Source organism: Cannabis sativa, chromosome 9 (genome assembly GCF_029168945.1).
Source record: "Cannabis sativa cultivar Pink pepper isolate KNU-18-1 chromosome 9, ASM2916894v1, whole genome shotgun sequence".
Classification (NCBI taxonomy): domain Eukaryota; kingdom Viridiplantae; phylum Streptophyta; class Magnoliopsida; order Rosales; family Cannabaceae; genus Cannabis; species Cannabis sativa.
The window spans coordinates 4,620,997-4,634,968 of record NC_083609.1 but is presented as its reverse complement, the minus strand read 5'-3'; the positions used below and the strand labels follow the sequence as shown (position 1 = coordinate 4,634,968).

The following is a 13,972-nucleotide window of genomic DNA, read 5'->3' as shown; positions in this document are numbered from 1 at the left end:
AATTATTAACTATAAAATCTAAATTTTAAGGTAAAAACTAAAATGTCCAAACTTTAAATACAAAATAGTTTAACTAATAAATGTAATTTATATAATATAAGATATACACTTTTATTAAAAAATATATAAATCGGTTTAATTCGGTTTATTCGGGTTAATTGGGCGGTTTAGAATAATTTGCAAACCACCCAATATATTCATTGGGCGGTTTGAATTTTTATTGTATTATTTCGGGTTGTATTTTTTGTCAGTTTATTCGGTTTGGTTTGGGCGGTTTAATCGGGTCGGTTTGGTTTGAGCGGTTTAATCGGGTTGGGCGATTTGTAAATTTTATTAAATACCCCTAGTACCAAATATGTATTATTTTAAAATATAAGGTACTAAATAAATATTATTGAAAACACAAGATAACAGATATATTTTAAGAAAAAAGATAGGGTACTAAATCACTATATTCTCATAATTCTATTTAAAGAATTGAGAAATTCGAGTGTCACAATTTTGTTAAAATTTAGATTTTTTTTTCTAATTAGCAAAAATAAATAAAAAAATTATGATAAATATGATATCAATTTTTTTTTTTGGAAAAAAGAGGGAAAATAAGTCTTATTATAATAATATTGTTTAATGCCTTATTTCTTTTCCTGAAATGGAGGCTTCACATGCTTCGGCCGCTTATTATAAGCAACGTTTCTCTTTCTCCCATTCTCTCTCTGTCTCTCTCTCTCTCTCTCTCTCGCTCTCTCTCTCTCCTCAACCAACTCCGTTCCGTTCATCCCTTAATTCCCTCCTCTTTCCCTTTCTCCCCATAATTCCATTCCATCAAAACTCAAAACTTTCCCCCCATTTCCACCAATTTTCATCTCACCTCAAAAAAAATCATTCCATTATCGATTCCATATTTATAGGAGAGAATTTCAAGAATCAGGATCAGGTTGAGTTGAGTTGAGTTGAGTTGAGTTAATGGCATCACCATCTCTGATTTCGAATCCCGTAACGACCGATCGAGCAAGGGATTCAACAAGAAAGAAAAAGAAGAAGAAAATCCAATCCTCATCCAAACACGGCCTTAATCAACCCCAAGATCATGCCAGGTGGAAATCCCAAACCCAACAACAAATCTACTCTTCCAAACTCCTTCAAGCCTTGAGCCACGTCACCATCTCTAACCCCTCCGCCTCCCGAGAGGACCAGCCGGAGCCCACGCCGCCCGCTCCCACTCCGCGCCGAGGCCGTGCCGTCCGTGAAGCCGCAGACAGAGTCCTTGCTGTAGCCGCTAAGGGCCGGACTCGGTGGAGTCGAGCCATTCTTACAAGCCGGCTAAAACTCAAGTTTAGAAAGCATAAGAAGCAGAGGCTACCGACCCCGGCGGCGGCGACTAACGTTAGTAGCCGGTCGAAGAAGCCGAGAGTGAGTGTTTTTAGGTTAAAGGGGAAGAGTTTGCCGGCGGTTCAGAGGAAAGTTCGAGTTCTTGGCCGGTTGGTTCCCGGCTGCCGGAAGCAACCTTTGCCTGTGATTCTAGAAGAGGCTACCGATTACATAGCCGCTTTGGAGATGCAAGTCCGAGCCATGACCGCCCTAGCCGAGCTACTATCTGGCTCGACTTCTGGCGCCAGCTCAAGTTCTGCGCCACCAACCTGATTTTAATTTTTTTCCTTTTCTTTTTTTATTATTTTTTTTTAATTTAAAAAAAAAAAATCAGGTTGTATTTTTCTCTTAATTTGTCTACCTTCATCTTCAGGTAATTTTGTCTGTTAAATACAAGGTATTATATTATATATATCATCATCATTATCATGATCAAAGTAATCTTCTTTGAAATATGAGTTTGTATAATAACTGAATTTATTGAATATTCCAATATCCTTAATTATTTTCTTTTTTATTTTTTGCTTGACCCAATTAATGTGCATTGGAAATTATGTCAATTTGGGGTTTTCTTAAAATTTATTTATAAAATATTATATTTGGTGGGTATGTTGTTGTTTGTAGATTAGTAGTGTGTATATTGTTCAAACTTCAAATCAAAATTAGATGAATAGCTAAAGATTGCTTGGTTTTTAGAGAATAGACTTAAAAAAGAGAGACTCTTGTTTTTACATGACATAAGAAGAAACCTTAAGCTATTTCATTGAGAGTATATAATATATTGTATACAAGGAGGAGTACTTTTTAAGAAGTGGGGATAGGATGGGATGGTGGGATGGGATGGAGGTATGTAGTAAAGCATGTTTGTGTTGAAATTGGCAAAAGGGAGTTGGATTTGGTCGCATCTATATCTAAATTTACCTAAAGAGCTTTACATTTATGAGTGAAGGAATGGATACATAATTACATATAGAATATACATTGTCATGTGGTCATGTGGGGATGTTGTCACTCTTGTCCCTACCACTACTACTAATACTACTACTAGTCTACTACCACCACAATCACCATCACCTCCTTCTACTCCTCATTTTGGGTGTTTGCTTTTAATTAAGTCTCTCACTTAGTTTTAGCTTCATCTAGGAGAAGAGAAGGCATTTAATTAAAAGGGTGTCACTTTCAAGAGTCTAAGGAGGAGGTGACATATGTCACCATGTTTGAAACTCTAATTTTAGGATGAAATTGATGAGGCATTAGTACTGCCAGAACAACCTTTCAATCTCATCATTCAGGTCAGATCAGGTCCCAATTGGGTTGGGTGGCACACCCAATTTTTGAGGTTCATTGCACACGGATGCTTCAGCAGCTTTCATCACTATCAATCCTCCTCATCTGTGTTTTTTTGTGCGTGCCATATATACAAGAGAGAAGATAGACTGAAAAGGACCACCAAACTTATTAAAACACAAATGCTATTACTTAACCATCCAGCCTAGTAAACCGCTTGAGGCTAGCTGAAATGGCCATAAGTGAGTGTGTGTTGGAGGTCTTGGATTCGAGTTCCAAGTAAAACATGATTATAATATATAAATGCTTAAATAATAAAAAAAAAAAAACCATCCTGCCTAGTACTATTATAATGTATATTGCTGTAATTTAATATCCAATTTTATTTTAAAAATAATTATAAAAAATTGTTAATTATTTATAGGTGAGGTGCTAGATAGTGTCTCCTACCAGTAATGCCCTATCAAAATATGTTTTTTTTTTTTTTTTTTTTTAATTTACATTATTTCTAAATATAATATATAATACGTGATTATAAAATGAGATGCTTACGTAAAATATTCATTTTTATAATTATTTTATATTTTTACGTTTAATATTAAAAATATTTTTATAGTGTTTTATAAAAATAACAAGAAAATTATATAAAAATAATAAAAATAAGATTAAAATAACAAAAAATAATATCTAAATAATAAAAAATTAACAAATTAACAAGAGTATAATATAAAAATTACGAAAATATTTAAAATTCTGCACAATTCTATTTTTATATATATTTTTTTGTTATTTTTGTGTTTTTATGAAATTATCCCTTTTTAAAATCCTTATTTATATGAATATGATTGGTTTTTTTTATTTATTTTTAAGCATATTATAGAGGATGTTACTATTGTCCAATTTATCATACAAAAATATCATCTATGGGCCACACAAAAAAGTAGACATTAATTCGGCTTGAAGGATTAATTATCCCACTTCTCCAATAAGTCGGTAGCATGATAAAACATTGTTCTTTGTTTTAATATGAAGTGAGTTGAGTTAACTATTAATAATTAGAATTAATTAAAAAAAATATGTTTATCATTGTTACGATTAGATTATTAGTCAAAATTTACCATTCTAATCAAATGGATCAATCATAACTTCATCTATCCACTGATGCAACTAAGGGATTGTCTATGGCCCCATACCTCTTATCTTTCTTACAAATTTTAATATAAAAACTACATAATTATGTATTATAATATTTTAATTTTTTTTTTACAGATTTTTCACTCTAGGTCGGCCATTAGAAATAAATATCTATTCTATGTAACAGTTAATGGTTTAATACGTTAACTTTAACAGAATATCTATTAATTAACAAAATATTTTTTATTAGTTTTATAATATTATTATTATATATATATATTTATTATAATATTATTATATATATTTAAAAATAAAAATTATGTACATATTTTATATAAAGAAATTTTAATTTAAATTTAAAATATTAAAATATTATAGATATTTTTAATCATATTTTTAAATTTTTTAATTTAACTTTGAATTAAAATAAAAAAAAATTGTGTAAATTAAGAAAATTTAAATTTAAAATATTATAAATATTTTTAGGGGTTTTGTCATTTTTACACTTCAGATCAGGTTTTTTTTTTTTTTTTTACGGAATTTTACATAGAAACCCCTACCTATTGCAACAAAAAATCGTATAGGAACCCCTATTGCAACTAGCACTGCAATCACTCTAGAAACCCAAACCGTAAATTTAAAAAAAAAAATTAAAAAAATAGTATATGGGGTATTCCCCATATTTTTAACTTTATTATTATTTATATTATATTTTAAATTGAATGGTTATAATAAGAAATTGATTGATTTTCATTTTAGTTATTATAAATCGATCCACACACCATATTTTTCGTAAAGTTTGAGAATAAAAAACCTTTATAAACACACTCAAATTTAATTATGTAGCAATAGCTAAATTTTTTTTGCTGAAAGATCAAAATCTCAAATCCCATTTAAAAATTAAAAAAAAAATGCATTACCTAATTAAAAAAAAAAATAAACATACATGTATTACACTTAACATCACCTAATTGAACATAGTTAAAAAAAAAAAAACTAATTATACTGCATTACATGTAAAATCAATCTAGTATATATAGAACAATGAACATATATATATGGAAACACTAAAAGGTACTAGTATTACTTAACATTCAATTTTGTAATATCTTTATTAATATAATTAAGTATCGAGTGTCATATAAGTTAAAGTAATAATTTTTAGAAAAATATCACTTCCAAAATGATACCTTTAATACCAATAACAATACTTATATATATTATTATATATATACTGTGAATAAAGAGTAAATATTCAATTATTTTTCATCCTATAAATAAAAGAAAGAAAAATAAAATAAAAAAAGACTTCGATTTGAAATTAAATTAGCCAAGTCACGAATTGATTTTGTAGAATTTAACTAGTTTATTTATTTGTTTAGTTATTTTTTTATAGATTTTAATTTTATAAGTAGTATTAATTTAATTATCAAAAATTCTATTATAAAATTAAGATTTAGTAGCTATACTTGTAATATAATCCCACAAATCACTTGATTATATCTATATTATGGTATAGCCAATAAACATACCATATATTATTAATCCAATATTCAACGACAAAAATATTCCCTAGTAATTATACAATCTACTTAATAATTTCAATTATGGCTTACAAAATTAACAGCACCCAAAAAACTATGTGCTATCTATCAAAGAAAAAAAAAACTATGTGCTTTTTTTTGGTGAGACACATGTTTTTATCACATAATCCATTTTATTATCATCCATACATAATCATATTCATATAATTAATAAGAGTTAATGAATATTAATTAGGTTGAATTTTGGAGAGAAAATTCTGTTGATGATGAAGATGGAATATCTACAATTACTTAGCACAAACTCTTATTTAATATTATAAAGTCTAATTAAATAATCATACGTAGATTGAATTACTTAATTAAGTTGGCTCCACAAACCGTTTCTATACATAATATATCATTATAGGCACCCAATTAAGTTAATTAATAAATAAATAAAAGTGACACGCGGTAGTTCATTGCTAATTAAGACAGCAAATATATATTAATTATTTTCTTACAAAAAAAAATATATTAATTATTTATATAGTGCTATAATAGTCTATTGCTTTCATGAGCTTTATGACTACATTTTTACTAATAAAATCATTAATATAAACATCATCATCATCACCACAGTGAGACTAATATTAATTAATTAATTATGCAATTCCCTCTCTTTTTTCACTACATAATACATATTACAGAATAAAAGGTATTGCTTTTGCGACACTTTAATTTGTTTATATGATATTTTTCGATAACACAATATGTTAAGATTTTAAAGTAAAAATATATTTATAACATTATCTTAGGTGTCGTTTAGTAACATTTTTGTTTTTTAATTTTTTAATCACAAAATGAAAGTAAAATTTTTGTTTTTAAAAAATTTATTTTTGAAAAATAAAAATGCGTTCTGTAACCACTTTTGTTTTTCAATTTTAAAAACAGAAAACAAAAGTGTGTTCTGTAAAGTTCATTTTTATTTTTATTTTTTGATTTTATTTAAGTCGGGTCTAGGTCCGGAGTCGAATTCGGGTTCAAGTCAAAAGTCGGGTTTAGCGCCAGGGCAGTAGGGAGGGGATTTGGGTCCAGGTCTGGTCGTAATCCAAAAAATTGATTAAGAAAAAAAAAAACTGTTTAAAAAAATATTGAAAGTGATTTTTTTTTGTTTTTAAAATTTTGATTTCTAATTATAAAATTGAAAAGTAAAAACAGTTTTATAGAACATGTTTTTGAAAAATATTTTCATTTTTCTACTTTTAAAAACAGAAAACTGATTAAAAAAGTGTTACCAAACGCCACCTTAATTAATGATAATTTTCACTTTTTAGATCTTGTACTTACATGATACATAGTTGTGTTCTCATCACCCTTTTTTTGTGTTGAGCTCTTTTAATTCCATTTTTGCCGCTTAAGCTTAGTAACAGACTAAGCATTTCAGTCCCAGTCATCTTTTGCTGCCAAGAATTCTGAAGTAAAGTCTTAAATCCAGGTGCTCGCTGCCACATTTTCAAGAATATAATAAGTGGCGTTTGTTTGGAGGTAATTATAAAATGGAATGGAAATGAAAGGAAACAATCTCCATTTCAATCCTTTGTTTGGTTGCATATTAAAGTGTTAGAATGTCATTCCAATGGAATGGCCTTTCCACCATTTTGGTAGAATGAAAATTCCATTTTGAAATAGAAGGAATGATTATTCTAATACACGATGAGAAAAAATTTAATAATTTTTTTATCAATTTTTTTTTTATGTATTTTAAATTTTATTCCATTTTTATTCCTATTCTCATTCCCATTCCTATATTTTCATTCCTCCCAACCAAACGCCACCTAAAAGAATTCCTTCCAATTCTAATACCTAGGTATCAAACATGCGTTCGGAAAGAAATACCACTTCTGCCAAGGTGTACTTCTCCAACAAAAACTGATTCGCCATGACTTTATCTATTTTTGACTAGATTCTATCTGCTTGCCCCTATATATTATTCCAAGTAAAGAACGAGCCAGAGTACTTAACAACCTCCATCTTACAAATTTCCAAACAAGATTGGAAAGCCAAAGACACTTCCCCTTTCGTTCTCTTCCCTACTCTCTCTTCAGGACTCAAAATATCATTGAAGTCTCCCAACATAATCCAGGGGCAGAAATCCCTACTGCCAAAATTAAACTATCAATCTCTCCCAAAAGTTTGATCTACCTTATTCATCATTAAAAGCAAAAACAAAGGTAGTAAAGAACTTATCCTTTCCGTTGCAAGAAGACACCTCTAAATGCATGAATTGACTTTGTAACGTCCCCGCTTCAAGCCTCCATTGGGTCCTTACACCCACGGAATGAATGGCTCTTATACACGAGTACGTCACTTTGGCTGCTTCATGGACTGATGACTGACCCTACAGACCAACACGAGTGTTTCCAGCGTGCTTTGTCCTCACTCACACGCTTCCTGGGCAAACTTCCCAGGAGGTCACCCATCCTTGAAATTGCTCCAGGCCAAGCACGCTTAACTGTGGAGTTCTTTCGAGATGGGCTACCGAAAAACAAGATGCACCTTGTTGATATAGGTAGTACCAATCAATTCATTTATTCTCTCTTCAACTGTGTAGTCCTATACCTACACAGTCTCAGAATCATCCCACTTGACCTTCCCCAGGCGATGTGGGATTGCACAGGTTACCCGGTATTTCCCCTTACGGATCACGGGACTACTGACTGTCACAATCACCCCCCTTACGGGGTCCGACGTCCTCGTCGGCCACACTTCTGGCTGGGTCAAGGCTCTGATACCATTTGTAACGTCCCCGCTTCAAGCCTCCATTAGGTCCTTACACCCACGGAATGAATGGCTCTTATACACGAGTACGTAACTTTGGCTGCTTCATGGACTGATGACTGACCCTACAGACCAACACGAGTGTTTCCATCGTGCTTTGTCCTCACTCACACGCTTCCTGGGCAAACTTCCCAGGAGGTCACCCATCCTTGAAATTGCTCCAGGCCAAGCACGCTTAATTGTGGAGTTCTTTCGAGATGGGCTACCGAAAAACAAGATGCACCTTGTTGATATAGGTAGTACCAATCAATCCATTTATTCTCTCTTCAACTGTGTAGTCCCATACCTACACAGTCTCAGAATCATCCCACTTGACCTTCCCCAGGCGATGTGGGATTGCACAGCTTACCCGGTATTTCCCCTTACGGATCACGGGACTACTGACTGTCACATACATGAGCATTCCTTGATATCTACTAAAAACATCAAAGAATTCCAACTTATGATAATTCTACCCCCTTTGTGGCACAAATTATTTGACAAAAAATACCAACCATCAGACATGTTTACATATACAACCCCTAAACTATCAATCTTTGTTTTTGTCTCGAGAAGACCAACCAGATCCACCTTGTGTTTGGAAATTAATTGCTTGACCTCTTTTTGTTTTTGGAAACTGTTGATCCCTTAGACATGCCAAGACATCACCTTATCCAATTGCAGTAGGAGACTCCCCCTCCTTTCTTCATATTTCCTTTTTCCATAATTTTTGAGCATTCGCCAACAATCTCTAATGATTGGAAACTATTAATGACAATAATAGCTAGAGCCTCAGCAATAAGTGGCCTCTTACCACCTTATTTTACCACTTGGAAACCTTCATTATCCATTTGATTATGCACTTCCACCAAGGATTGTTTGATGGTTTCTTGGGTCTTGACAACCCACTTTTTCTTCAGCTCTTTCTTCTTACGACACTCTTTAGTACGATGACCAACATCTTGCATGATGCACACACCATAGGCAACCATTCATATTTCACACATAGTTGTATTTCTTGATTGATTTCATTTGTAAGAGAAAATCACCTCAAGAAATTCTTGATACATGCACACTTCAACCATTCGTGTCTGTTATTTATTATTTCACTTCTTTCTTTAGTTCTAAATATTTAGTTTCCCAAAATCTCGGTAAATAACTGTTATTGTTATTCGATTTAGTTGGTTCTTGTTGCTGTTATTGTTCATAACAGCTTTGTTCGAGTGAATTAATTTTACTACAAATGGTATCAGAGCTACAGGCTCTAAGAAAAGGTTTCAAGATCTAAATACAAACCTTCAAGAACCACATTTAATCATTCACGAACCAAGTCTGAAATGGCTACAACCAAATTTAAGGTGGACAAGTTCAATGGCGCCTCCAATAATTTTAGTTTATGGAGGCTCAAGTTGAATGCTTTTCTGGTTCATTAAGGTATCTCAAATGCTCTAGATGTTGAATCAATGAATCTCATTAAAGATAGAAAGAATAAATTTGATATTGATGCAAAGGCACATAATTCCATTCTTCTTAGCCTCATAAAAGAAATGTTGTGGGAGGTTACAAATGAGGAAAAAGGTCTTGGGCTATGGAACAAGTTATATCATTAATCTACATGAAGAAATATCTTGCAAATAAGTTGTATCTCAAGAAGAAATCGTGGACACATCGATTGGATGAAAACAGAAAATTGAGGAAACATTTAGATGACTTTAACAAGATCTTCCATTATCTTAATTATCTTAGAGTGAGGATTGATGATGAAGACCAAGAAATTATATAGCTCAGCTCCTTGCTCAAGATGTATGAACATTTTTCAGACACGATTTTGTAAGGAAATGACACATTGACTATGACAGAAATGAAGGATGCTTTGTGGTCGAGAGATGCAGTAGGTATTGCAGCAGTTAAAATCGACCTGAGAGATAGTTTTTAGGCCTTTAATCTGCAGCATATTACTGCTTCAACCCCCCTAGAGGCTGAGAGAAAGACCATTCAATTGGCTCTTACTTGGGTGGCTCATAACAATTGGGATAAGATTCTTGTAATCTCAGATTCTAAAGTGGCAGTCCAAGCTTTAGAATAGAGGAGGCGTATTCCTAATTGGCAACTTTTAGATCTATCTTTTTCTATTTTAGACCTTATAATAGCTTTAGTCTTTGTAATTTTTTCTTTGTTAAGCGTTGTAACTGTTTTTGTGTGGATGGTTTAGCAAAAAGAGTCAAATTTTCTGGCAATCTTGTTGGTTTGTTTTAAGGGGAGGGAAATCTCCCTCTGATCCCCATCCATTCTTCTTAGTAATTGAACTTGGGTTCTTTCAAAAAAAAAAAAAAACTAGCTCACACCTTATTAACCCTAAACACATATAATATACATATAATGTAAATTTCTAAGTAGTTTAAAAAATATTATATATATGAGACCCAATATATAGCTCATATTTCTTTATTGGCTCATAATATCATGCAAGAAAAAGATAGAACAATCCGGATAAATAATAGAACCTTCAATTATTGACCATATATCGATTTGATCAACTTGCATAAATATGTATAGGGTAGGTTATTAATTGATTGTAGAATAGGGCTTGTGTTATGAATTATTGATGACATGAAAAATAGAAAAATGAAAAGAAGTTAATGATATATGATATAATTAATTGTTTTTTTTTGGAAAAAGAGGAGAATAACTCTTTATATAATTATTATTAATGTTTGATGCTTATATTTCTGTCTTCTTCTTTCCCTGAAATGGAGGCTCACATGTTAATTATTCAACTAAAATTAACAACACTTACTAAGATTTGACATTTTCTTTTATAAATTTTTACATAACAAATTAAATTTAACTTTCTTTTTTGCTTTCTAATAATCATGTTTTTGTACCCTTATACTTTGCGACATTTGTGGGGTATGTTCCTTTTTCCTTTTTCTTTTTTAATTTTTGTCCAAAACAAATTAATTAGATAAACAATGAGCAAAGTATAGTAGTATAAAATTACATAATTTTTTTTTTGAGTCCTGTAAATTAAACCTTAAGCATATGCTTAACTCGTCTATACCTAAAGACAAATCTGTTCTGATCACTAAACTCAAAACAAATATCTTATATATCACATCAGAATTTTCGCAAAGAGAAAGAATATCATGGATATAACTCCATCAGCTTCAACACAATCCTATTGATCTATTCTTAACCAACATCATCACCGCATGCATGCGATTAGTCGAACTCCACCGTGCACCTAGAGCTCGAACTTGGCATGCCCTAATCCCTAACAATTCGGCAGAGAGAAGAGCAAGAGGAGTGTCCATTATGCATGAACACTAAATCAGCAGCTACCAATTTCGGACCACTAATCCAGTACTGCAACAATTAGTTTTATAGGATTATCTTACTACACAACTTCCTTATTCTTTTTAAACATATCATCATTATTATTAATTTAAAAAATCACCATATAAATTATAATGACAAATTTTTCTTCACAATTGTCTTTTGACAAAATGGTACCTTTAATCATAGTAAAATGTTAATTGTGATTATATAGTATTTAGATATAAGTTGTTAGATGCAACTAAAGGGGCATTGGTGATCACATATATTGTAATATTTGTTTTTGATCAAATATATTGTAATATTTGTAACATATATAAAAAAAATTAGCTACAATTAATTTTTTTAATAATAATATAAACTTAATATTAGTTTTTTTTTTTTTTTTGAAAACATTTAATGTTAGTTTTTTAGTTACAAAAATTTGTTATATAACAGTAAAAAGAGAAAAAAAATTATAATGTTAGGAGGCGAGAATTAATTGAGTAGGGTTTTTTAGAATATGATATTCATGCCTAATCTCTATCTCCATGTTATATAATTTTTAGAATACGATAGTCATGCCTAATCGTATTTAAATATGATTAGTAACTCAATTTATTAATTTAATAGTGAGATGAGTTATAAATTTTATGATTATGAATAGCGGTACGACACTTTATAAGGGTATTAGGTAATCGTCTCACTTAAATTTTATTTCTTATTTTGCCTCTGGGTGTAGCACACTTATGAAAAACTTCCGACAACCACTCATGCTCATAAATATATATATATATATATATTTATAGGATTTAAGCCTCTATTAATAGTGATCATTTGTTCACTTATAAGACATATATATAGTTTTTTTTTCTACAGTTGTAAGGTATATAGTTGAAAGGCTATTTACGATTTTTGTCTCACAACTATGACTTATGTATATATTATTGTGTCCCTAAACTTTTTAGTCTGTTAAAAATAGTCCCTGAACTATATTCGCAGTGTTATAAATTAGCTCTTCTGTCAAATTTTGTCACACGTGGCAAACAAAATAATAACATGCTTGTTTAGCGAGTTGCTACGTCAGTGACATATAAACGACACGTGTGTACTTAATTTGAAAATAATAATTTAATTTTTTTAATTTAGTTGTACGTAGTTTTCTTAATCATTAAATGATTTTGATTTTTTTAAAAAAAATACATAATTTTTATTATTTTAAATGTTAAATTATACATGTACGACGTTGATGTGACAATTGACTGAGTGTCTATGCATGTCATCACTTTCTTTGCCAAGTGTGACAAAACTTAACAGAAAGACCAATTTACAATACTGTGAATAGTTCAGGGACTATTTGTAACAGACTGAAAAGTTCATGGGACACAATAATACATGTATCACAGTTCAGGCGGTAAAAATCCTAAATAGCCTAGTTGAAACCACTAGTTGTGTAGTTAGAATCTTGTGAGGAGATGCTCATTCATAGACACTAGCTAGGTTAAGCATATTATAAGGCTTAAAAATTCTTAGAAGTGTTTCTAAAGTTTTCTAAGTATCTATGTGAGGGAGAAAATAACTTTTAGGACAAAAGTGTTTGAGCCTTAGTCAAATCTATTGTGTGTTCTTGAGATTTTTTTCTTTTTCTTTAATTATTTTATAATCTTGATGTAATACATTTATATGTATTTTGTATATTTGATTGTAATCCTTCATATTCCCTCTTGTATAATAAGAAAATCTCTAATGTACCATACATTTAAATAGAATTGGACTACATTATTTCAAATAGATTAAATGCAAAAATATTGAACCATTTATATAAGAATGTGGGCTACTTATATTCATTAATAATCTTCTGTTGAGAATTATGGGGTTTAATTTTAAAAATAATGGATCTGATAGGATCACATGCTCGTAAGAGATATGATTCTGATACCATTGAGAATTATATGATTCTATCTTAAAACCAATTAGTGATAAGTGAAGTAGCTCATATTCTTATACATGACTCAATATTTTACAATTTATTCCATAAAATAATGCCTACAATATCTTCTTAAAATAATTTATATTTATTAATTATATATAAAGCCTGTTTAAATGATTGACGACAGAGATATAGTATTAATTAGTAAATGTTTCTAACGTTTCCATGTAAAGTAATAGAGTTAGATGCACACATTCATGACATCCATGCATCATGTAAATACAAATATATATAACTAATACACAAGTATATATACTCAAAATCTAGCTAGATATATGTTTTTTAACCAAAAAAAAAAATCTAGCTAGATATATTATATATGATATAAAGTTTTCCTATTCTGATTAATAGTAACTATCCCAACTCATGTGCAGTTCTATATAAATATATTATATTCATATAAATACAAGTCCCATGCTGTCCAAATAGTTAAGATTGAGATAAGTCAAAATATTCTTGTTATATATATATTTATATATATCTTGCAAATAATAGTGCCAATATGTAATCATGCAATTTATACACATATATATATATA

General features: G+C 30.4%; 1 protein-coding gene across 1 annotated transcript; it reads left to right on the top strand.

Moving 5' to 3' along the window:
• The first annotated feature begins 646 nt into the window (after positions 1–646).
• LOC115723342 (transcription factor bHLH147) lies at positions 647–1,885 on the top strand. Its single transcript, XM_030652785.2, has one exon. It carries the CDS (start codon positions 964–966, stop codon positions 1,639–1,641), a length of 678 nt encoding a protein of 225 aa, XP_030508645.2. The 5' UTR covers positions 647–963; the 3' UTR covers positions 1,642–1,885.
• The last annotated feature ends 12,087 nt before the right edge of the window (positions 1,886–13,972 follow it).

Coding starts and splice junctions, on each gene's coding strand:
- LOC115723342 (XM_030652785.2), top strand. CDS start 964: ATGGCATCACCATCTCTGATTTCGAATCCCGTAACGACCGATCGAGCA.